The sequence below is a fragment of the Equus caballus genome, chromosome 12 (genome assembly GCF_041296265.1).
Source record: "Equus caballus isolate H_3958 breed thoroughbred chromosome 12, TB-T2T, whole genome shotgun sequence".
In the NCBI taxonomy this organism is placed as follows: domain Eukaryota; kingdom Metazoa; phylum Chordata; class Mammalia; order Perissodactyla; family Equidae; genus Equus; species Equus caballus.
The window spans coordinates 47,924,893-47,949,144 of record NC_091695.1 but is presented as its reverse complement, the minus strand read 5'-3'; the positions used below and the strand labels follow the sequence as shown (position 1 = coordinate 47,949,144).

Here is a 24,252-nt window from a genome sequence, read left to right as displayed (position 1 = left end):
GGAGCACAGAGAGCACACCTGCACCTTGGGCTGCAGCCCCAGGCCATCAAAGTGGACACTAGGGATGGATGGGAGGCATTCAGGGCACCAAGTCAATAAAGCACATGGGACAGGGACAGAGGGCTTAACTGCCCACGGGATTGGGGTGCAGGCGCCTGTGTACCCCCCAGCTAGGCAAACTGGCCAGCCAAGTGGATCCCCCTTTCCCTTGGGGGCCTGGAGGCCTGGCACAGGGACAGCAGGGACAAGACCAGGCCCGGAAGCTCAGCAGCACGACAGGCTGGCTGACCCCCACGCCCTGCCCGCTCCGATCACCCTCCCTGACACCCTCAGGGAGCTGTCCTTTTGCGGCACACGGAAGCTCAGCAGCACTGGCCATGCGGCCCCAGGACACTAGTCACCTTCTCACGGCCTGGGCAGGGCCGAGCTGAGGGGCAAGCTTGGCCAGGGCTGGGGAGGACACCCGCCCAGGTGGCCATGCCCCCGATGCCACTCACACTCGCTCCTCAGACCCATTTCATCAACCCCCTCACCCCGGCACTGTGGTCTGCAGACCCCTCAGGAGCACAGGGGCCCAGGGTCGCCACCTCTTGCCCCTGACTGAGGAGGGGTCACCCAAGTCCCTCCAAGATCTGCTGCTGCTGAAGGCAGGTATCGCTTTAAAACCCCTCTGGCCCACGACACTGTCGGGGAGGCTCAAATGTGCGAACGAGGAGATGGGGTGGGCTGGAGAGTGGAGAAGACGCAGCCACGCCAGTCCTGGGGGTTGGGGGGTCTACACAGACACATGGAGCTGAGAAATACCCAAAACCTTTACTATTCCCCCATCGGCACCCGGTGGCCAGGGCTTCCGCCGTCCTCTGGCCCACACCCTCAGCAAGGTCTCTGCCTCAGAAGACACTTTGGCACTGAGACCCAGCCAGGGCCGCTGGCGCCACCTGCCGGCAGCCCGCCAGCTCCCTTCCCAAGGCAGTGGGGCTGGAGCCTGCTCTGCCCCTAAAGCCACCCTAGGTGGGCAGTGGCCCGGACAGCCCTCTGACGCCAGCCCGCAGGCAGCCTGTTTGGGACGTCTGGCCCGACAGTCTGTCCTCTCAGAACTCAGCACCAGGGGCCTCGGGGCTGCTGCTCTTGTTCCGGAAGTGGTCTCTGCTCCGCTTCCTGCTGCCATGGAAGCCAACAGTCTCCACCACTGGGGGGCCTGCCACTGACCCGGTGGGGGCAGGCCCCTCTGGCGTGTCCCCCTCCTGTGAACCCCCGCAGGGGCTGCTCCACTCCTCAGCCTCTGGGCTCCCAGGCCCAGCCAGGTGGGCCAGCTCCACAGGCCCCTCACCCCCGGCCACTGCCGGGTTCCCAGGGTCGCCCCTGCCCGGCTCTCCCAGCTTCCTCAGGACCCTCTTCCTCTCAGGTCTGGCCTCGCTGGCTCGTGCCGGTTTGGTGAAGATGACCCTACCCTCCCCACAGCTGGAGGGATCCTGGTTGAAAGAGGGCACATAGTCACTGGGGGCAGCCAGGCTCTGGGAGCCCAGGAAGGTCAGGGCGGCAGCCCGGTTGCTTTGCTCACTGGCCTCAGCCACGTCTTCCAGGCTGTACTTGGTCCAGCGCTCGGGGTGGGCCACGTAATCAGGGACGGGGGGCACCCTCACGAGGACAGGGCTCTGACTGGCACTGCCCGGGCCCTCTGCTGGAGGCTGGCTTGAGGGCGCCAGGGGCCGTTTGAAGACCCCACTGTCACCCATGCCTTTCTGGGCCACAGAGGGGGGAGCGTGCCTGGCTGCCCCCTCCAGGCAGTCGAAGATGTTGTGGCTGCGCTGGGAGAAGGTAGAGCTCGTGCCTCTCAGGTGGAACGGCTGCACAGCGACTGTGGGGTGGCCCTTGGGGGGCGTGAGGGGCTCATCGGGGCCTGAATCCCCCTGGGCCTCCCCAGGAAGCCCCTCTGGGGACAGAGCTTCCACTTCAGCACCGCCCGGCAGGCTGAGGTCGGAGTCCGAGTCGCTAAGGGAGATGGTGTCAGAAGGCAGGGTGTCATAGTCGCCTGTCTCTGCCTCAGCCATGTCTCCAGGCCACGCCACACCTAGACCAAAACAGCCCCGAAAGTTGTTCTGAGAATAGCATGCATTTAGAACAAATCCCTCCCCGCAGACCCACTGCCCCGGGCAGACAGCAAGGTCAGCAGAAAGAAAGGACTGTGTCTGACAAAGGAAGGGACCCCCCCCACACACCCCGAGAGCCCTCCTCACCTCCTTGTCTGCGGGGTCCCTGCGCTGACACTGGAGTGCTGGTGGGAGCAGCGCTGGCAAAGGTGTGGTGTCCTCAGTCCCAGAAGTGCCCCCGGCACAGCTCTGTTCAGCTGCTCAACTGTAGCTGGCTGAGGGTAGGGAGGGAGAGCCAAGCATCACACCGACAGTGAGCATGCAGACGTGGTGCCAGGACTCCAGGGCCGGGACCTGGCTTTACGGAGCCCCCAGCACAGGCCAGGCCCAGGAGCAGGCCCTTGGTCGTGTCACCTCATTCAATCCTCTCCAGCTAAGTCTAACTCGAGGACTAGGGGCCTGCTGGAGCGGCGGGCATTCTGGTGGTAGGTGGCCAGCAGGGCTTGGACCCAGGGCTGACAGCAGCCACTGGTCAGCACTACCACTCCCGACCAAGGAGGGGTGTCCATAAACCGCTCAGCAGGGCGCACGGCACCCAGTAGGTACTCCAGCAAGACTGGGGCACCGGCCAGGTCTGCGGGGAGGAGGTCTGCAGCCAAGTCCTGGGCGTCTGCGGGTCAAGCTCGCAGGGAACTGGTGTCAGCGATCACCTGGAGCAGCCTAGCAGGGCAGACGCAAGCCCCGCAACACTTCTCCCGTAACTCTCCACGTACCGCACCTTCCGCAGACCAGCAGAGAACTGCTGTCGACACCGCTCAGTAGTCAGTGTGACAGGCACCCCGCAGCTTGTTTCCATGATCAGAGGCATCCCAGTCTCACCAGAGAAGCCTCCCTCGCCCAGGGGGACCGAGTGCACCTGCTCCCACCGACGACCCGGCCAGGCGGAGCAGGAGCGGCTCCAAGGGCCCTGGACCGGGTCAGACACGAGCGAGACCTCCATTCCTCGGGGGCCTGACTCCCAAAGAAAGGAACGACTGCAGGCGGGAACGGGGATACGAGCACACCCCACCGGGGGGTTCCCGAGCAGGCAGGGCAGGGGGGAGATAACCTGCCCGTCACACGGCAAGTCGCAGGCAAAGCTGGAGTTCCAAGCAGACCCCTGCTCCCCAGATCCGCACTCCCGTGCCCTGCGGCGCAGGGTCGCCGACGCGACTACAAGGGGCTGACCAGCGAGGCGCTCGGGGCAGACGGGAGCTCTTTGGGAACGTCGGGGGCTCAGAGGAGGCGGAGCTGAGTGCGGGCTGAGGGGCTGGGGGTCCCTGGGAGGATCGGGTCCCCGGGAGGCGGACCACTGGCCTCCTTGCAGGTTGTCTCCCCCTCGGAGGCAGAGCCGTGACCTGAGTTTTGGGGACCCACTCGGGCTGGGTGGGGAAATGTCTGGGCCTTACAAAGCTCGGGGTCCCCAGGGCCAGGCCGCGAGGCACGGGGGACACGGAGCACGTCGGGGTCTCCGGGCTCGGGGCAGGAGGTTGCGGACGGCGACCTCCCGGAGAAGGTACTCACCGCAAACCTACCGGCTCACGGCGGACCGGGAGTCTCCATCTTGCACCGCCTCCATCTTGCGCCGCGCTCGGCCCTCTGGGAAACCGAGTCCTCCGCCGGCCAAGCGCCGCGGCTTCCACGCCTGAAGAACTCCATTTCCCACAAGGCACTGGGCCGCTACTCCAGAAGCCTGTTAGGCGTGTAGTCCTTGCGCGTGCGCCCCTGCTTTTCTCCCGAACCTCCCCTCCCCGGAAACGGCGGAACTCCTTCGCGAAGAGCCCGGAATTGATTAAGGAGAAGCGGGAAAAGGCGGTGGGACTGCGACTCCCAGAATGCTCGAGGGCTAACAGCTATCGTCGAGTCTCTGGGGCCTCAGCGCCACCTACCGGAAGCCACGGGGACAGCTTTTCCTCGAACCGGAAGTGCGCCATTACGCGCAGCGTTGTCCCCGTGCATTTCCGGTCCTGGCCGGAAGCGGCGGACCGCGCCCCTCGTGGGTCCTGGGAGCAGGTCGGGTACCCGGCTGAGCGCCAGCTTCCGAGTCGGCGAGAAACGGGAGTGGCCCGCCTGCCTGTGGCTCAGCTGGTCCCTTCCGTCCGGGAGCGAGGACAGGCCCCGGCTCCCTGGACAGGCGCGTGTTCCCCGGCCCCGGCGGCCGGCACCCAGCCGTTCCGTGTTCCAGAGTACAGGCGCCTCGGCCCCTGCCTGCTGGACGGCCAGACCTCGGCCTCTCCCAGGGCTGTGTCCCCGGCAGTCCAGGCACCCGGAGAAGAAACGGGGCCCGTCCCTGTGCAGCCTCGGGACTCCCCATTCCTAAGACAGCCCCCCCCACAACGGCCTCGCCAGTCTCCCCCAAGCACTAGTTCCGTAGTGTCGCGTCGCAGCTTGCAGGTGACACCCAGGCCCTATTCCGGACCCCGGGTAAAAAGGGGACTCCTGGGACCATCCTGTATTCCCGGCCGACCCACCCCAGCATGCTCGGCGGAGGGGTGTGGCAGGAGGGGCAGGCTTGCTGAGACCCCTGGATCCCCCAACGCAGGGCTAGGGTTCCTTTCCAGAATCAGCCCCCAAGGAAGCTGCCAGGAGCCCTCACAGATAAACCCCAGCCATGCTTTTGTGGCCTTGAGGGGTCAGTTTAACATACATGCACGTCCGTGCCTGCCAGTAGCTCACGGTGATGTCGCCCAGCATTCCAGACAGGGCAGCAGCTGGATCCAAGAGGCGGCTAGGCCTCTGTCCACTGTGGTGGGCCAGGCGGGCTCCCCAAAGCCCTGCAAGATGGGGCTTAGGCCCCGAGCCATCCAGACTGAACATTTATAGGCACCTAGATGGGGAGGGACAGGGCAGGGCGTCCAGCCTCCACAGAGCTGTCCCTCAGGAGAGTCTCACAGGGCCCCCACCTCAAGCACCTCCTGCACCACATTCTCTGGTCACCCAGTCCCTTCCACCCAACTCTGGGCAGTGGTGCACAGAGTAGGAACAGGAGACAGGTGGGGTGGAAGCTGCTGCAGGTGGCACAAGGCCCAACAAAGGGGCACTCGCCATGTAGAGCATTCCCTGGAGGTCTGTCACCACCCACCAACAAGGTTGGCAGCACACCCTGGCAGAACTCAGCCCCACCCTTGCCAGGCTCCTCTTCCCCTCCAGCCGCCCCCTGGGTCTTGGACGCTGCAGGCACAAGAAGGGGCCAGACAGTTTGTTAGCATGCCTGGTTTTTCCTTCTTTATTGAATGACTTTCAAGACGTAATTACAGTTGAAAGTGACGCGTTAGAAAGGAGAGGTGCATTAAAGGCATAAGGCCGCTCATAGACCCGGCTCTAGAGACAGGAGAGAAACAAGGATTAAAACCGGCGTGAGCCGTGCAGCCCATGGGGATGGGTGGGTGGGAGGACGCAGCTCGGCCAGAAGGCCTCTGAGGTCCCCTGGAGAGCCTGGCTGAGCAGGCAAGACCTCCTAGGCGGCCCCAGAAGCAGAGGGGGCCCCTGGCCTGCAGTCCCCAGGGCCCACTCACATGCCACCTACAGGTGACGTCAGCCCCAGAAGGTAACAGGGAACTTCAAGACAAAAACAAAACCTCAAAAGTAAAAAGACTAATAAATGCAGCAAAGTAATAATACCAGAAAAGTTATATACACAGGTGGTGAGAGGCCCTCCACAGAAGTGTCCGGGTTGCTCTGGGGGTGCCGCAGGGGTCCCACCGGCCCTCCCTGCGGCCCAGGCGGCCAGAGCCTCAGTACACGGAGCTGTTCCGGATGCCACAGCAGAGCACCATGCTCAGGATCATCTCAAAGATCTGCAGGGAGGGGCAGGCCGGCCGCTCAGCACCCACAGACCTGTGGCGGGCCCTGAGCAGACACCCCGCCCACCCACTTACCATGATCACCGCCACCACGATGGCGGCGATGCCGATGAGATACAGCTTCCCCGAGAAGAGCTCGTCGATCCTCTGGTGGCAGTCTTCCTGTAGGGGATGGCCACAGGCGGTCAGGGGTGTCAGTCCGCAGGTCCCCCACAAGGCAGCAGACAAGTCATTGCAAAAAGAGCACGGAAGGGCGTGGCCCTGGCTCCCTCAGAAGAGGCGTGAACGACACCCAGTCTCTCCGTTTTAAAACAAACGTGGAACCAAGGGATGGGCTGTGTGTACCCTGTTCTGCTCAGCGGTCACCAGGCACAGACGGGCGTTGACCCAGCGGTCAGGGCGCCCTCCATGCCCGCTTGGGTATAGGTACAGCTGCCAGAGGAGGAGAGCCGACCAACTGGGAACCCAGGGCACCCTCACCTCCCCTGTGGGCTGTCAGTGCAAACTCAGCCATGGCCCAGCCCCCCAGGCAGAGCAGCTCTGACTCTGGCCACAGTGCCACTGTGTGGCCGTGGCCTACCCACCACCCAGGACCCACGGAGAGAGGAGGGTGGCAGTGAGGTGGGGGAGTGGGCAGGCCCCAGCCCCGCTGGGCCCCAGGGAGGCCCCGCCCACCGCCACGCACCTTGAATAAGTTGGTGAGGACGCTGCTGCCCGAGGGACACAGGTTGATCTTTAAGACGGAGGTGGTCAGTGCGGTCAGCGTGCTGGAGCCACAGCAGTTGAGCTGCAGAGACCCAGGGTGCCCGCAGTCAGCCCCAGGCGCACGTGGGGAGATGACCCGAGCGAGAGGAGATGGGCAAGGATAGCCATCCTGCAGGCCGCAGAGGTGCCAGCAGCTACCCTGGCCTGACGTGGGGCTAGGGGTCTGGGATGGTCCCCTCCGGGGGGGAGAACTGAGCCCAGGCGCCCCCCTCTCCCACTTCCTCTCACTGAGCTGTGCTGCTCAGAGACCCCTGCACTCCAGCCAGCCTGGCCTATCTCGTTCCCACCAGGGACCCACAGGTCCCAGAGAAGCCCCCCGGGGCTTGCACACGGGGCCCCACGGCCTCCCAAGAGCCCCTCCTACTCCTGAGGTCTGGGCTGAGGCCTCACTGGGGCCTCAAAAACCCCTGGCCTCTCCCCTGGTCCCCCAGGACCCCTTCCCCGGCCTCCCCCCAGTTCCCCCGCACCGTCTCATGGAAGGTCTTCACCACGGCCTTGGCGTTGTTGGCGTCGTCGTCCACCACGGCCTGCTGCAATGCCTGGTCGTAGAACTGCTTCACGTCCTTGGCGATCTGGGGTGGGGGGTGGGGGTCACACCACAGCAGGGACCATCCCCAGGGACACGCGTTCACCTGGCTCTCCTGCAAGCTATCACTTTCAGGACAGCTCGGCCGCAACCCCAAGGCTGGGAGTCTGGCGGCCCTGCCTCCATGCCGCCTCCTCCAGAAAGCCCTCTGTGGTCTTCTTCCCAGGCCGGCCCCAAAGAGTACCCTGCAATCCGACCTGTCCCTGACAGCCTAAGCAGCGGGTGCTCCTCCCACCCCTCCAGGCTGGGACTGGCTCTCCCCTGTGGACTCAGGCTCACCTGGTCCTTGTTGACAAAGCCCCAGATACCAGCAGCCACTTCGCAGGCAAACAGGATCACCAGGCAGGTGAAGAACTGGGTCGGGGCAGAGAGGGGGGATCAGAGCAGGCCACACACGGCCAGGGCTTCCCGAGGCCCTGACCAGTGTGGCAGCTCAGGGCTCGCCTTCCACAGATGACAGATGCCCGAGTAACAGGTGTGCTTGGCAGTACCCACCCACCCATGTCCCGACCAGGGATGAGCTGCATGGAGCCTGACTTGGCCCCAGCAGTGGGAGGCCAATGTTCTCATTGTCCCCGCAGGACCAGGATCCACAGGACAGGGCAGCTGATGCAGAAGGATGAGGTTCGGGGCTCAGTGGGTTGGAAAGTGCAGAGTGGCACATGCCCCGAGGAAGCTTGAGCCCTAGTGCCGCTTTCCTTGCTTCATTTCTCCCTCTCCTCTCCCCACGGGAAGGGGCTCATTGTGGTGGGCTTCCGTTTCCCCCAATGGAGACACTGGCACAGGCTCCTACAGCCCACGCCTCCTGGACCGGCTAGACCCTGGACGCCAGAGCCAGGCCTAAGCTTCCCATCAGGGGGTGACGTGCCCCGGGACACCTGAGATTGGCCGTGGGACTGGGACACACTCCTATTATATCTGTGGCTTTTTCTTTAAAGAAAGAAAAGAAAAAAGCAACTTTGGAACTTAGACTTAGGAACTAGACATAAGGGCAATCAACCGCAGTGCAACTTAAGACCCAAACAGGGAAACAGGGAGCTGGCCCTCTGGGGAAGGTCCTCAGGCTGCCCGGGACCCCTCCTCCAGGGCCAGGCTGGCGAGGGGAAGCGCCGAGCTCCACATGGGAGGCCTGTGTAGGCTGACCACACGTTGCCTCCCTGGAGCTCCTGGTGCTGCCTGTCGGCATCAGTCCGAAGCGCCCCCTGCTCACTGAGCTGGACGCAGTTCCCCACCCAGCCCAGGACCTTACCGTCCCCAGCAGGCACTGGGACTCCTGGATGGCCCCATAGCAGCCCAGGAATCCGACGAACATCATCACGGCCCCCACAGCAATGAGGATGTAGATGCCTGTGGGAAGAAAGATGGACATCCTCAGTGCTCGACATCCCAGAGAGACTGAGACATCCTCCCCGGCCTTGTGCACACATACCACTGCCCAGGACTCTGGAGGGTCCAACGGTTACTGACGCCCACCCTGAGGCTGCCCTACCAAGAAGAGGTCAGGTGCCCAATGCCCTGGGGAGGGTGCCACAGCCCGGCCAGGCTGCACGAGCACCTCTCCATGCCTCGGTTCCTCTTCTACAATGTGGGAGGGAGACTGGTGATGCGGGGGCAGCACGCAATGGCACATGGTAAGTGCTCAGAGAACCTGGAGATCAGAGCTTTACTCGGAATGTCTCTCCCAGGGTGACCCACCCACCACCTGCATTCACTCTGGTTCCCATAAGCCTCCTGGTCTTGTGGGGGCCAAGAAGGATCATCCTCGTCTTGGTGCAGAGCTGTTGGCCTGGGGGTGGGAGGGGGTAGGGCAGCCAGGGATCTGCTGGCAGGGATCCCCTGCCAGCCACATGCAGTGCCCACTTCAGTTGCTCCTCCTCTTAGGCAGCTCCGGGCAGCCCCTCAGGCCGGAGGGGTAGGCTGGAATCTGCCTCTGAGGCCCCCAGCCGCGGGCTGGAACCTGCTGGACGAGGTGCCCTGGCGGCTGGGGTGGTGAGGTGGCTGTGCCCATGGACAGGATAGGGCATGTGGTAGCAGGTAGCAGGGATGGCTCAAGGACAGCACACAGGGGGCAGTTTGCCCTCCTGACCTGCCCAACACCCACTGGGCTGAAAACAGGTTCCTGGGGAGGCGGGAAAGGCCACCAGAGGCTGGGGGCACTGGGGACCGAGAGGCCTCTGGCCTGGCCAGGCTGCCCTTCTCAGTGTCCACGCCCACCCAGACAGGGCCCTGTGTCCTGTGGGAAACACTGACCGCGTCTCTCCGGGGACGTCCCACGTCCCTAGTTCTCCCCGCAGATACTGTGGGCTGCCCAAGCCCCCTCCAGAGCCAGGACAATGGCTTCCAAGGCTCAGGTGCCCGGCTAGCCCTGGGAGAAGGAGCCTGGGGGCCAGGCCGGGCTCAGAAAAGGCCCAGGGCCTCCTCCTGGCCAGACGCAGCCTCCGGGCAGCACTGAGCGGACCTGCCAAGGGGAAGCCTCCTGCCACGGCCGCCCTCAGGAGGCTCCCTCAAACTAGGTCTGTCTCCCTCTCCTCAGGCCCTGATACCCCCATCTGTGAGGTGAGGTGGGACCCCCGGGCCTGCATCCCCATGAGGTTCAGCGCGATGGCACAGAGTGCTGGGAGGGGCGTCTTGGCCATCTGGGCTATGGAGGGTCCTGCAAGGGGCTGGGAGACCCAGGAGCAGATGCCTGAGCCACAGCCCCTCCCAGGCCCAGCCCAGACCTCCCCCCAGTGTGGGGCTCCCATCCACACCCCTGTGCCTGGCTCTGACAAGTGAGGTCAGGGACGCACCCGGGCCCTGCAGCGTTGCCCAGGGTGCTGAGCGAGTCATTTAACCCACCCCCACTTCCTGGCACCAGACAAAGGGCCTTTGTCAAGGCCGCCATCTCCTTGCCCGCCTCCCTGGCAGGCCCAGCTCGCATCAGGGCCAGCAAGAGGCTCCAGAAGGCCAGTCCTGGATCGGCAGGGACTCAGTGGCCAGAGGGGCTCCCCAGGGACAGCTGGCCCCTTGAAACCACTGCCAGAGCCACAGGCTGCCGTCTCTGGGGAGGAGAGGGGCTGCCCCATCGAGGCTCCCTGGAACCCAGACCTCTCCACCCCATGGCCCAGAGGGACCCATGGGCCGGGAAGGGACGGGCACCCCCCTCATGGCCCTGGGCGGGATGGGGAGGATGCAGAGCCATCCCCACTTCAGCAGCTAAGCATGTATCCCAAGTGTGTGGGGTCCCGAGTGGGAGTGGCTGCTGGCCCCAGCTGTAAGCCCTGAACCCTGAAGGCGCACAAGCTTCCCGCCCTGCTGCTCAACCTGTGGGGCAAGAGGGGCCGCCCAGGAGCCGTCCCTTTAAAGGAGAGAAACATCTCAACAAACACGGCCAGAGCTCCACAAGGGCCTGCCCGCCTGCCACCCCTTGGCTGGGGACCAACTGGAAGGAGAGGTCCTCCTCAGTTCCCCCGCCCGGTCCCCCGAGCCGGACAGACGCCCCCGGGGGGCCACAGCTGGTGCCTGGGAGGCAAACATGCAGCCTAATAAGGCAGCAAGGTATGGCTGCAGGGGTGGCCTGAGTCACCGCTGCTGGCCCGTGTCATCCATCCGTGTCCTCCCTGCCACTCTGGGCCTGAGTCTCCATCCTCTGTGGCTCCAGGCTCAGCTGCCTCAGCTGCAAGTCCTGCTGCCCAGGCATCCAACCCCACCCCTTCCCAGGGAGCCTGCCCCAAAATACCCACCACATGACACAGCGGCCCTGCCCCCACCCAGCTGCCGCCCTCCTGCCCTGGCTCAGCCCCCAGAGGCCATCTGCTGGGGTCCCAACAAGCCACATGCCCTTCCAAGTTCCAGCTTCCCCAGGAACCTGACTCCTGCCCCAGGCACCCCAACCCGGCCAGGCACCGGACCACCTCCGAAGAGGGACCTAGGCCCCACGCCTCACCCAGGCCCTCCAGGCCCCCAGGCTGACCTCACTTCACCCATTCTCTGGCTCCTTCTCACCCTGTCGCCCAAAAAGACCTTCCTGGCTGGCCTCCTCCCCACCCCAGCATGCAGCAAGCCCCGTGGGGCTGGCTCAGGCCCTGCCTCCTCCCAGAAGCCTTCCCTGATCGCCCGTCTGCAGCCTCACTGAGCTCATGGTCAGACACCTTGCTGGGCCGTCCCTGCTGACCCCCAGCCCACAGCCGGCTGGGGTCCTTGGCCCACCCCACGTGCACTCACCTACATAGAAGGTGTTGGGTGCAGGCTTATCTCCAAGCTCCAGATAGAGGAGGTTGGTGGTCTGTGGGTCATGGCGGAGCCACAGGGCCACGCCCAGGATCACACCTCCGGCGAGCTGGGGAAAGAACGGACACAGCGTTACTTGTGGCCCAGAGCAGTGCAGGGGTGGGTGCGAATCATCCACACTGAACAGCCGGAGAGAGGCGGGTACCGGCCCCTCCCCTCCACGGCTCCGAGGTCCCTCTCCGGGGGGGGTCTCCCCTCTCGGGCGGTGCTCATAGGCGCCGCTGGGCTCTGGGCCGCCTGCTGGCTCCAGATGTCTGCCCAGGTACTCCAGAAATGCCTGGGCATCAGCAACCACCTGGCCAGCTCCAGACCCTCCAACCAGCACTACTGTAGTGAGACCCCATGAGATGTTGCCAGATAAGATGCGAGACACTCGGTTAAATTTGCATTTCAGGTGAACAACGAATACTTCTTTAAGCGTGTCCCAAACGCTGCACAGGACATGCTTATGCCAAAAAACCACATCTTGTTTATCTGACACTCAAGTCTAACTGACGTCCTGTATTTTTCTTTGCTAAATCTGGCCAGATGCCACACTAGACCCGAGCGCCCCAGGAACGCTGGGCCCTCCTCCAAGGGTGGGTGCTGCCCCAACAGTGTGTGGAGGGCACTCCACGTCCTTGCTGCCAGGACAGAGAGAGTGGGAGTGACTGTGAAGGGGAGGCAGCTGGGGCTGGTGGCATCCAGGAAGCCACAGGGGAGAGGGGCCAGGCGGTTTGTGGGATAAACCCCTGCCGTCAGCCCTGAGTAGGGAAGCTGCTTGAGGAAGGAAGCTCGTTGTGCTCTCTGGGTAGGCCAGGAGAGGAAAAGCTAGGGCCTGGCATGAGGGAGGGGGGCTTCCCAGCTGACGGAGACTCGTCCTCCTGCCAGCATATGGCTTGGTGGTGGGGATTGGGGCCAGGGGGGCGTGACGTCTGCCCTCGAGCATGAGCCCAGACTAGGCCTGGTCAGGCCTATGCCTGAGCATCAGATCAACCCTCGCAAGCACCCAGGCTGCCCTCCACACCCCAGCCTCCTCCCCATCTGCCCTCCACGCCCCAGCCTCCTCCTTGGGCTGTCCTTTATGCCCTGCCTCCTCCCCAGGCTCCCCTGGCCCTAAACGCTCCACCAAGGCAGAATCCACTCCCAGAGCCACAAGCGCAGCCGCCAGCCAGCTCCTGGCATCCTCTGCCTCTCCACCATCACATGCTGGCAGCTGAGGCCTTCCCATAGCAGCACCCGGCACCTCCAGTTGCTGACCCCCCCGACAGACACACAGCTACATGTTCAATGGGGAAGAGAAACTGAAAATCGGACCCCGAGAAAACCACCTGGCCTTGCCTCGTGCCTGCCCCTGAGACCCTGGCCAAGGAGCGGGGCCCCGAGACGATGCTCAGAGGAAACATGCTCAATAGTGTGTGTGAGAATTGAGACCCCAGCACCATGGGACACCCCAAGGAAAGCCCCACCAGCCCGGGGGACTCCCCAGGCAGGTGGCACTATGGGGACGGTGAGAGGACAGGAGGAGCCTAGGGCTGCACCCCCTTCCCCGGCCTTCTACACTGGGCTTGGCTGACAGCAGGGCAGCAGCTGGGCTCCCACTCCCAAGGGGATGCTGTCAACACCTCCCCCAGAGCAGGAGGTGAGCACCTCTCTGACCCCCACCAGCCTGGAGCTGTAGTTTCTCAGCCCCTCTTCTCCCAAAGTTTCCACTTGATTTCATAGTCTGATGGGGGTGGGAGGGACCCCACTCTCCCACCGCAGCAGGACCCAGGCTCTGAAGCTCTTCCCCGCGCTCGAGCAAGCACGTAGTGGGACCATCTGGGCCTCCTGTGCACCTGCTGCCTGAGGTCCCAGCATCCTGTCACTGCTCTTTGGTGCCTGTCACACCTGCGAGAATGCCGGAGGGCCTGTGGGACATGTGCAGGGGGAGGTGGAGACCGTGAGGGCAGGGCGGGTGCCCCAGAGTCCTCAGCTCCTCTCTAGCTAGCTGCCATCTGCGGCTGCAGGGGAGGCGAGGCTGAGGGTTCCCCTGGTAACTGGCTTCAAAACATCCCTTATTCTGTTTTGAAACTGTGGTCCAGAAACGGCTTTGTGAGACGTTCCAGGACGCCGTGGGGAGGGGCTGCGGGAGCTCCGTCCCGGGCCGCCTCTGTAGTCGCAGAGACTGGCCGCAAGCCCTGACTCAGGCTCAGTATCCCCGTCACTAGAGGGGAGCCGAGCATGGAGCAGCGCATGGCTCGAATGCTGCTGGGGCCTGCGCCGCCTCAGCTGGGCTGAGACCATCCCTATCTTCCCTCTGCAGTCCCCTCACCTCAGGACTGGGAGGACAAGCCCATCTTGGGCACATGGTCCTAACAGAAATGCGGGCCATGCTTTTCCTACCCCCCCAAACCCTAATGGTGGGCTTGCAGACAGAGTCACCACGTCTCACTGTTTTGGGAAGAGAAGGGATTCTGTTCAGACTCCAGGGCGGGCAGGGTGGGGCAATGCCTCGGACTCCCCTGTGGCCCTCAGCCCACCCTCCCGGGGCGGGGGGGTGGTGGCAGGAGAGAGCCTGGCGCCAACGTGCTCCCTGCTGGCACTACTTCAGTCACTCCCCGCCCTGCGCAGACGCGCTGGGGTGGAGCTGGATGAAGGCGACGACCATCCCCAATTTCCAGGTGAGCAAACTGAGGTCACCTACGAGGTGGGGGAGGGTAAAGGCAGCACCGGGGTCACCCCAGCTGTGGGGAAGAGCAGAGGAGGGGTGGTTTAAAGGGAAGGCAGCCCGCCCCACAGCCGACCAGTGGGGCGCAGGGCTGGAGCCCCTGAGACAGCACAAGCCTTCAGAAGACGAGGCACGGACTGGGACTTGCAAACGGCTAATAACGGACTTGTATCCAAAATTTACAAAGAACTTTCAAAACTCAACAATAAGAAAACAATCCACTTTTTAAAAAATGGGCAAAAAATTTGGACGCTTCACCAAAGAAAAGACACAGATGACGAGTAAGTAAGATGACGAGCAGCGTCATCAGTCACGGGAAATGCACCTAAAACCACAAGAGACGCCACTGCACAACCACCCGAGCGGCTGAAATGAGGACAAGTGGCCGGACCACATGCTGAGGTGGCCGCGGAGGAGCGGGAGGCCCGAGGAGTGGGAGGCCACAGCCCCTCAGGAAAACAGTGTAGCCGCTCCCCGCTCCCCAGAAAGTTCGATCCACACGCCCCGGCCCCGGCCACTCCTCCCCTAGATCTCTCCCGGGGGACGTGAAGGGGCTCGTCCACACAAAGATGCGTCCCCCGCTTGGCCCGGCAGCTTTCCCCGTGAGGACCCCGCACTGGACACGACCCAGATGGCCTCCAACTGGGGCAGGATGGTGCCCACGGACCGCCTGTGGTCCAGCCACACGGTGGAATCCTACGCAGCCGTAAAAAGGAGAGAACTACTCATACAACACCCTGGATGGCCCTCAAAAGGACCACGTGAGTGAAAGAAGCCAGACCAAAAAAAGAAGAAAGAACCCCCTTCTGATTCTATTTACATAAAGGTGTAAGAAATGCAAATTACATAGACAGAAAACAGACAGTGGCTGCTCTGGGCTGGGGGAGGGGCAAAAGGAGCCTCACAAGGCCCGGAGGACACTTTGGGGGATGACGGCTGTGTCCACCATCCTGACAGCCGTGAGCTTCTCAGGTGTCTGCTTCTGTCAGAACTTAACAAGTGGTACATTTTATGAACTTTTTTTTTTTTGAGGAAGATCAGCCCTGAGCTAACTACTGCCAATCCTCCTCTTTTTTGCTGAGGAAGACTGGCCCTGAGCTAACATCCATGCCCATCTTCCTCTATTTTGTACGTGGGATGCCTGCCACAGCATGGCTTTTGGCAAGCGGTGCCATGTCTGCACCAGGGATTCGAACCGACGAACCCCGGGCCGCCTAGAAGCGGAAGGTGCAAACTTGACTACTGCGCCACTGGGCCGGACCCACAAGCTGTACATTTTAAATGTGCGCAGTCTACTCTGTCAAATAAAGCTGTTTAAAAACTCCCCATCCCCCCAGATCCCTGATGACTGAACTTCTAGGCAGCAAGGCCTTTGGGGTAAATGTCTCTTCCGGGTCCCAAAGGATCCAGGCTGCCGTGCTGGTGCCAACTGTGCGCCGAGGTGAGAAGCAGGATCCTGGGCTCGCCAGGCTTCTGGCGGCCAGCAGCAAGCCCCTGGGACATGGCGGTCTCGTCCACAGAGCTGAGGGTTTAGGGTCAGTCCAAGAAGGGACTGGGCAGCTGGGGAACACAATGTCCATGATGAAGCTGAGGCCAGCATGAAGGGGAAGTGTGTCATAATGGCACTGGGCGAGGCCCGGAGCATGGCGATCAAGGGCGGCCCCCAGGCCCCTGGCTGCTGGGTCACTTCAGGCCCATCTCGGGGTCTTTTTTTTTTTTTTTTGAGGAAGATTAGCCCTGAACTAACATCTGCCAATCCTCCTCTTTTTGCTGAGGAAGACTGGCCCTGAGCTAACATCCGTGCCCATCTTCCTCTACTTTACATGTGGGATGCCTGCCACAGCATGGCTTGCCAAGCAGCGCCATGTCCGCACCCGGCATCAGAATCAGCGAACCCTGGGCTGTCGAAACAGAACAGGCGCGCTGAACCGCTGCGCCACGGGGCCGGCCCCCCATCTCGGGGTCTGTGTGCCTCCAATATCCTTTGTAAAAGGAAGAAATAAAAGTACGTCAACTAATAATGTCGAGTGCTTAGCATAACGCAGCTGAATACAGAAAGCCATCGACGACGGGGCGATCAGTATTAACTGGCAGGAGTTTCAAGGCCGGTTTATCGGTGGCAGTCTGCATGCATCTCTCTCCCAACAGATCCCTCCACACAGGGTCACAGACACCTCTCTCCTGCCCGCTGTCCTGTTGGAAGCACCACTGCCACCTGCTCCTGCATCCCCAGATGCTCCTGCTCGGGCTGGGGGTGGGGAGCCAGCTCTCAGGAAGAGCCAGCCAACTTGTGGGGGTTCCTGGAGGTTCCGCGCTAGAGCACAGCACACGGTGTCCATAACCCTAGGAAAGATTCTGTTTCGGTTTCTTTCTTCCTCCTTTCTGGGAATTAATAAATAACACATCAGCTAAAAGAAGAGCGGGGCTGCCAAGGGCACTGGGTTCCTGCCCAGCCTGTCTGCCGTTTCCAAGAAGCCACTGAAAAGGGAGCGAGTGGCGCGGGCGCTGCCCAGGCAGGCCCGGGGCAGCCCCCCGTCCCATGCCAGCACCGGCTGCGCCAATCTCTGCCAGGACCCTCTCCCATGCCAGCAGGCATGCCCCTGCCCCAGGAAGGGACAGCGATCATTTCCCCAGCCCTCCCCCACCCCCACCCGGCTGGCCCAATTGGTCACCCAGGTGCTGCCCACGCATTCCATGGGCGGCTAGGACGACTGGAGCATCAACATACTCTGGTAAGTAGCAGCTGGTCTGGAGCCCGGACCCTCAGCGCCGATGTTCAGAGCCGGATGCTCTCAGCAAGGGCAGCTCCACCGTGACAGGGGAGGACCACCAGGCGGGGGCACACCAAGGGGCCTCAGTCTGTGCCAGCTCTGCTCCCTAACCTACCACCGTGAGGGGTGCACATGCTTGCTGGGAGAGTGCCCGAACAGCTTGGCAACCGGGGGGGGGGGGTCTCCCAGGGGCCTGGAGACACTCCCAAGGAGGCAGTGAGAGCTGAGGCAGGAAGTAAGGCAGAAATGCCCTTGGAGATGCGGCGATTTGTCAGAGGGAGGCGGCAAGCAAGGACTCTTTCAGGATGAGATGTGGAGGGTCAGTGAGGGAGAGGAAGGCTCTGACAGTGGCTGGGGGGCCTGGGTCCCTACAGGCTGACCCTCGCTCCCCACTCACCATGAGGGGACATTGCCAGACTCCTCCCTGAGTGACACAGGGCCTGTCTGTGGCCTTCCCGGGGGGTGGGAAGCTGCCCCTAGGACCTTGTCATGGCCTCCGGGAGCAGAGCCGCCAGGCTCGAAGCAGGAAGGAAGTGTGGAGGGAAGAGCAGACCCTAACCTCAGCCAGGAAGTGGAAACCACTGTCGGCCCCTCGACCTCAGGAAGCTGCCTGGCCTGGCAGCTAAAAATAGGTGGGGGGAGGTGAGGACACTGGCCCTCCTGGGCCCCACTGGCTGAGGGATGCAGGAGCCACTTCCCGCCAAGAGGTGAGTGCAGGCCACCGAGGATACCCTGCCATCTCTCGGGGTGCAGCGGAGTGGGCCTGGGGCCCTAAGGACCAAGTCGCTTCCAGGGAGACCCTAAGCCCGCTACCCCCTCCCCACCCAGGGCAGGGAAGCTAGGAAATGGCCTGCTCTCCCACCCTAAACCCACCCCAGTGGCTGGAAGGGCCCCTCCTGTGGGAAGCCCTCTGCCCCCTTGGCCCCTGCAGGGAGGGGCATGTGGACACTGACGTCCCAGTGACCTGCCAGACAGAGGCATGTGAGGGCCGTGTGCATTAAACAAGGAGGATCTGGGTGGGCCGGGCACCCACTGGGGAGGGAGATGGGAGGTGGGTGGGGTCAGTCAGGGGACCAGAGTGGGTGGAGGGGTCCCAGGGCAGGTCAGGGTGTCCCTGGGCAGCAACAACACTGAGAAGCCACCTGATGGCCTGGCCAAGAGCCGGAACCTGCTACCTGGGCACAGCCAACCACTCTGGGGGAGCCCACGGGCCTGGAGCCGTGCCGGGCCACGAACCACAGTGGTTGAAGGACACACTCCGGTTTCCAGCCCGCCTCCATGACTTCCTCATGTGGTCACTTGGGAACCTCAGTCTCCCCTTATCTCCTCAGTGGGTCTGATAAAAGCCCGGCTTCAGCCCGAGGCCTGCCTGGCACAGGAGAGTCCTGCTTCGTGTGCACTGAGCTGTTACCCTCTGGGGACAGAGGGAAAGACTGTCCGTCCAGAGGGTGGGCGGGCCGAGCCTCTGCTGCAGCTGTGTGGGGGCTGAGCACCCAGTGAGCCCTGAGCGGGCGGGGCCAGACTACAGTCCGCGGTTCCCAAAACCACTGCCGCCGGGAAGCCCCCGAACCCCTGAGACCTATGGCATTGAGCCCGGGGGCTCAGGCCTCCCAGCCCCCAGGACTGAGACCTGGGAAGGTGGGCAGCCTGGGGTCCTTACTCCCACAGCCCTGTGGGGCTTCAGCCTGAGTCCCCACACCCACCGCCGGGAGCTGGCTGTCAGCTGCAGCGTGGAGCCACCCTGAGCGCCCGCCCACAGGTGCCAGCACCAGGAAGACAGGTCACCAGGCGCCGTTAGATGTACGCCAAGGGACAGTTACGACTCAGGCCAACCTGGGCGTGGGACAGTGGGTACAGAAGATTCCTGCATGACAGCGCAGGATGCCAGGGTGGGTCACCTGCCCACCAGCTCTGCACGGTTTCCTGGTTTCCTGTCCTTCACCCTCTCAACAGCGAGCGTGTTACGCCAACAACTAGGGGTGGGGAGAGCACTAACTTTCCAAAGTCAGAAGAAGAGCCAGAGCTTCAGAGAAGAGGGCAAGGGGCTCCCTGTCCCCAGGCCTCCAGGGCATTTGGACCACCCATGCATGGGCTCTCAGCTTCCCAGCCCGGAGCACCCTCCCCACCAACTTGAGGCACGTACAGGGCCCGACCCCACCAAGCCCCAGGCCTAATGTGCCTCCCCAGCCTGCTAACCCTGTGGCCTCACCAGCCGTCACACCCACAGAGGGCGGCTGGCCCGTCCCAGGTGCCCCCGTGGCCACAGTGCTGGCGGCTGGCTTAGGAAAGAAGATCCAGCTGCCAGTTGACGACTGGTGAGCTTCTTGGGCATGCCCCCTGCCCACCTGTGGGGACTCCTCGGCATCTGGGGGCCCACCTGGAATGAACCAGCACCTGCTCGGCCATCGGGAGGAGGGGCTGGGTCAAAACATTTTTTTTTTTAAGATTTTATTTTTTCCCTTTTTCTCCCCAAAGCCCCCCGGTACACAGTTGTATATTCTTCGTTGTGGGTCCTTCTAGTTGTGGCATGTGGGTTGCTGCCTCAGCGTGGTTTGATGAGCAGCGCCATGTCTGCGCCCAGGACTCGAACCAACGAAACTCTGGGCCGCCTGCAGCGGAGCACACGAACTTAACCACTCGGCCACGGGGCCAGCCCCTGGGTCAAAACACATTTTGCTGGACAGGTGGAAAACGATTCAGAAGGGTACTGAGGGCTAGTTCTTGGCGAGCCTGGTTCTCCGCCCAGGACAAGGAGTCCTGGCCACCAGGCAGGTGCCGCCTCTGGGGTCGAAAGTCACCCTGCCCTTGCTGGGTGGCCAGCCTGGGACCTGGGGGGCCAGGCCCTGGGCTTCTCCTCGATCCCCACCCCCACCCCCACCCCAGGGCCCTCTCCAGAATGCCGGGTCAGTGCAAAGGTGACTGTCAGTCCTCCCTGACCGGGTGCCTGGGCTCTAAGCCGTATTGATTTTATGCCCTGGTTCTTCCCCGCCACGGGATTTCGGTGCTGAAATGAAGGCATGGGGGGAGTGTATTTGGGAGGGAGTGGGATGGTTTTTCCTTTTTTTTTTTGAGGAAGATTAGCCCTGAGCTAACTACTGCCAATCCTGCTCCTTTTGCTGAGGAAGATTGGCCCTGAGCTAACACCCATGCCCATCTTCTTCTACTTTATACGTGGGACGCCTACCACAGCATGGCTTTTGCCAAGTGGGGCCATGTCTGCACCCGGGATCCGAACTGGCGAACCGTGGGACCCTGAAAAGCAGAACAGGCGAACTTAACCGCTGTTCCACCGGGCCTGGCCCTGTGTTTTTTTCTTTAGTTTTGTTTGGTCCATGTCACTGTCCGGGCTTTGAAGCAGTATGAGATGGGGACTGAGAGTGAACTCAAATTCTGGAGACAACTGAGCTGGGGTGGGGGTGGGAACCCCACAGGGAGAACACCGCGTCAGCACCGAAGCAGAGCCCGCCAGGGGCCCAGGCTCCCTGCCCCTCACTCCAGCTCCGTGCCCCTCACTGCCCCGACACCCTCACTGGGGCCAGCCCATCCCAGGGACAGACCACAGATTTCTTCTTCTCAGCCCCGGGACAGCCCAACGGCCGTTTCCCCAAAGCACCACAGCACACGGGGCGCACTGGGGCGAGTCCCTGGCCCACCCACTGAAACCGGGCACAGGAAATCCCCACCCCTACCGAGAGCCCGCCTGGGTCACACCCCCTCCCTCGGAAGGAAGGCGACAGCATCACTAAGTGACAGACAGTCATGTGCTGTCTGGAAGCGAGAATTAAATGCCAGTTAGCAAGGCTTCTAATCAGCCCCGTTCCCAGGCAGTTCTGGCCGCCCTGCCTCTGGAAGGCAGCCACCGACTGCATTAGGTTGGAGGAGCAGCCCGTCCCAGTCCCAGGCGGGGGACACTGGGGCAGTGGCACCTCCAGGGCTCCCTGGCCAGCACCCAAGGAGAGGGCTATTGTCATACCCATTCCACAGATGAGGAAGGCAGGGAGGACTCACACAGGTCGGCCGACTGCCCAGGTCACCGGCTGGGGTAAGCAGGGACAAGAGCCTCTGTTCTTCCGGATGTGCTCCAGGAACGGGGGTCTCGAGTACCGGCTGCCTGTGCCAGGAAGCTCCTGGTCCCACCCCAGGAGTAGGATCTCCACACCGCCTGGCAGGGTGTCCGCACTGTCTCCCCTGCTCAGGCCGGGTGGCTGCTCGTCCTCCTGTCCTATCCCTACCTCACAGCCTGGTGCCTGCCTGGCCAAGGAACCCCCAAAGAAGGCTGAGTGCACACCGCCCGGGGCCCTGGGGTCTCGGTGCAAGGGCAGGGAGCAAGTATGTGTGTGGGTGCACAGGGTGACCGGCTCCTCCCTGGAGAAGCATGCCAGCCTGCCTCTGATGCCTCCTCCCCGTGGGAAGCCCCTTTACTCTCTAAAAGAGAACTTTAAAACGTGCCCTAATCCAGAGACCCACTGTCCACCTCTCCTCCTGGCTCCTGCCCTCAGCATCCCTTACTGCACTGGGGCTGGGGTGCACAGTGAGGAGTCATGCTGGGCACCAGGAGCCCTCCCTCACCCACTGGGTCCTGTGCCTGAGGCCCCTTCCCCAAGGCACTGCCTAAGCCAATGGGCTGGGCTCCCTTTGGCCATCTTCCCAGCCAGCCACCATCCCCAACATCCATTTCCTGAGGGTGGCCCCTCCGTACATCAGATACTCCACCAACAATCCCAGGAGAGAGCACTCAGGACTCCCACTTTAGATGGGAGGGGCTGAGGCCCAGGACCAGAGTAGTGGGGTGGGGACTCCATCTGGGTCCATCTCCCCCACCCCCAACCATACTCTCAGCCAAGAGATGCCAGGGGGCAGGCAGAGTGGTTCCCCTCAGCCCAGCCTCGCTCAGTTCTGCATCTCCCCACTGCAGGAGGTGGCCCTGCATGGGTGTGTGGGGCTACGGTGACTATAGCAGGCAGGCGCTCTCAATACTCAGCTGGGCAGGCCCCAGGAGGGGAGAGAGAGGCCTCGGAAGCATTTCCTCAAGCCTCAAGGGACAGCAGCCACAGATGTCAGGCCTCCACCCCAGCTGCCTGGGAAACTACCAGACTCACCCAGGCTAAGCTCCAGGGGGCCTGCCCTGGAGACCTCCCAGGCTGGGCAGGTGGGAGGGAATTACCCAGCACTAACACCCAGCCCCAGAATCCACTCTGGGAGAGGTTCCCTCCTCTGTCTCCCCTCCACCTCCTGCTGGTCCTCCCCCGCCATCCAGGCTGTGCTTGTAGGGGACGATGGGCTCAGGAGCCAGCAGAGGTGTCTGGGTGGCCCCATAATCCCCACCTGCCTGGGCCACAGCAGGCAGACACTAAAGCTACACAGACACCACTCCTTCAGCAAAGGTGCCCCCCAGGGAGGATGTGATACCCCCATTCCACCCCCAGCTAGAATTCAGTCCAGTCTCTCTCCTCCCCACCCCAAATACCTCACTGCCCTGAGATCCACCCCAAGATCCTCGGGCGTCCAGATGGCAAGCAGATGTCCCCAGTCCCACACCTTAGCTCCAGGGGCCATTTTAAAAGTTTATCCTCCCTGAGTCAACTTGAGAAATACACCATCCAGCAGACGTCACCCTGGTCCTCAGTGAGAAGGGGTGAGCAGCCTGGGGTGGCAGAGCAGCAGGGAGGGTGCCCCGGAGGGGGTCCCGGTCCCTGCCCAGGCGAGCACGGAGGGGAGGTAGGGGACGGCCCTCGGGCAGGCTCCTGACACTCCCTCAGGGGCCCATCAGGCCAAAAAGTGATCTCCACCCCCTTCCCAATTCCAACACCGACAGGAAATGGAAACAAAAGCAAAAGCATCATCGGCCACTGGACAGCAGTCAAGAATAAGGTCAGGAAAATGCAACTCTCAGGCCAGCAGCTGGAGATCCCAGGAGACCTCCCTACACCCAGAGATGACCATCCTGTGGCTGCCTCTTTTCAAAGTGGATGCCCGAGCACAGACCTGGGTATCCACCGGGAACCCAGGCCCCCCCGAACTCAGAGACGCTCAGGTCTTCACGGCCCCCTGCCCCGTGCCAACTCAGAAGGCAAGCTCCGACCCCACTGCCCTCAAAGCCTCCACAGCACCCCTCCAGGGCGAGGCCGGGCTAGAATCTCGGTCTGGGTGAAGAGGGCAGGAGGACCGGACCCCACAAACTGGGGCCACGATGGTGCAGGCACCCCAGCACGCAGGCCACCAGGTTCCCGGGCCCGGACCCCCAGGACGATCCCCAGCGTGGCGTTAGCAGACTGGGAGCCTAGGCCAGGAGTACGGTGAACGTTCCCCCAGACTCGGACAGAGTGTGCGCCCCCTCCCACCACGGCCGCTCATCAGGGGCGGTGGCCCAGATGAGCTCATGGGGGCGGGGCGCCATGAGCCCGGCCCTCGAGCCCCCGCTCCGTCCTCGCAAAACAGGGTGGTCCCAGGAACAGCGCCAGAGGGGCTGAGCGGTGGCCCGGGTATGGGTGCGCGGCCCCGGGCCCGCACCCACCGCACCCCCCATCACCAATCGGGAACAGACCCGTGGCGCCCAAAGGCGCCAGTCCGGCCGCGGGGCTCTGGGCCCGGACACAGAGGCCCCGAAACCCGGCTCGCAGCCACCCGCCCCACCGTCGAGGGGCGCGGCAGCCCCAGACGACCCCCAACGGCGGGGCCTGCCGGCCCAGGACTCCCCACCCCGCGCCCGCCGTGCACAGGTGGCCCAGCAACTTGGCGGCCCCGCTGCGCCCCCTGCGCGGGGCCTAGCGGGGCGCGCGGCCTGCGGGGCTCGGGGCGCCTTGCCCCCCCCCCGCCCCCCGCTCCCCCTGGCCGGGGCTCACCCAGAAGACGAAATTGAAAACGAAGAGCAGGTACTTGATGCACTTGGTGCAGCCCTCCACCCCCATGGCGGCGCGGGCGGCGGCGACCTGGGGGGCGCGGGCTGGTCCTGGGAGGCGGGCGGCGGGGCCCGGGCCGGGTGAGCAGCGGCTGGGGGCCGAGGCGGCGGCCGGGGCCGAGGGCGGGGGCGCGGGGGCGCGGGAGCGCTGGAGGCACGCAGACGCCGGGGGGGCGCGGGGCGCGGGAGGCCTGGCCGGGGCGCGCCGAGGTCGTTGCCGCCGCTGCGCGCTCGCTCTCTGGTCGGGCGCGCGCTCGGCTCCGCCACTTATCGGGCGCCGCGCCCCCCCCCCCCCCAGGCCCCGCCCCGTCCCGCTCCGCCCCGCCTCCCGCCTCCCGAGCG

At 63.4% G+C, this 24,252-nt stretch overlaps 2 protein-coding genes and 1 long non-coding RNA gene across 5 annotated transcripts; all 3 read right to left on the bottom strand.

Moving 5' to 3' along the window:
* Window positions 1-794: 794 nt before the first annotated feature.
* TSSC4 (tumor suppressing subtransferable candidate 4) lies at window positions 795-3,865 on the bottom strand. 2 transcript variants are annotated; one of them, XM_005598378.4, is made up of 3 exons: window positions 3,665-3,865; window positions 2,238-2,365; window positions 795-2,071 (listed from the first exon to the last, which is right to left on the bottom strand). In XM_005598378.4, the coding sequence occupies exon 3, from the start codon at window positions 2,049-2,051 to the stop codon at window positions 1,092-1,094; it is 960 nt and encodes a 319-aa protein (XP_005598435.1). In that variant the 5' UTR covers window positions 2,052-2,071; window positions 2,238-2,365; window positions 3,665-3,865; the 3' UTR covers window positions 795-1,091. The 2 variants fall into 2 exon arrangements, with proteins under 2 accessions (XP_005598435.1, XP_005598434.1); XM_005598377.4 differs by having other exon boundaries at window positions 3,654-3,803.
* Window positions 3,866-5,327: 1,462 nt separating this feature from the next.
* Window positions 5,328-24,149, bottom strand: CD81 (CD81 molecule). The gene is made up of 8 exons (XM_023654709.2): window positions 23,855-24,149; window positions 11,487-11,601; window positions 8,533-8,630; window positions 7,563-7,637; window positions 7,165-7,269; window positions 6,618-6,719; window positions 6,008-6,094; window positions 5,328-5,926 (listed from the first exon to the last, which is right to left on the bottom strand). The coding sequence occupies exons 1-8, from the start codon at window positions 23,918-23,920 to the stop codon at window positions 5,864-5,866; spliced, it is 711 nt and encodes a 236-aa protein (XP_023510477.1). The 5' UTR covers window positions 23,921-24,149; the 3' UTR covers window positions 5,328-5,863.
* LOC138916454 (uncharacterized) lies at window positions 19,444-22,267 on the bottom strand. Of its 2 annotated transcripts, none has more exons than XR_011423765.1 (3): window positions 21,021-22,267; window positions 20,197-20,264; window positions 19,444-19,668 (listed from the first exon to the last, which is right to left on the bottom strand). It is a non-coding gene; the product is annotated as an uncharacterized lncRNA (long non-coding RNA). The 2 variants fall into 2 exon arrangements; XR_011423764.1 differs by having other exon boundaries at window positions 19,444-19,621.
* Window positions 24,150-24,252: the final 103 nt, after the last annotated feature.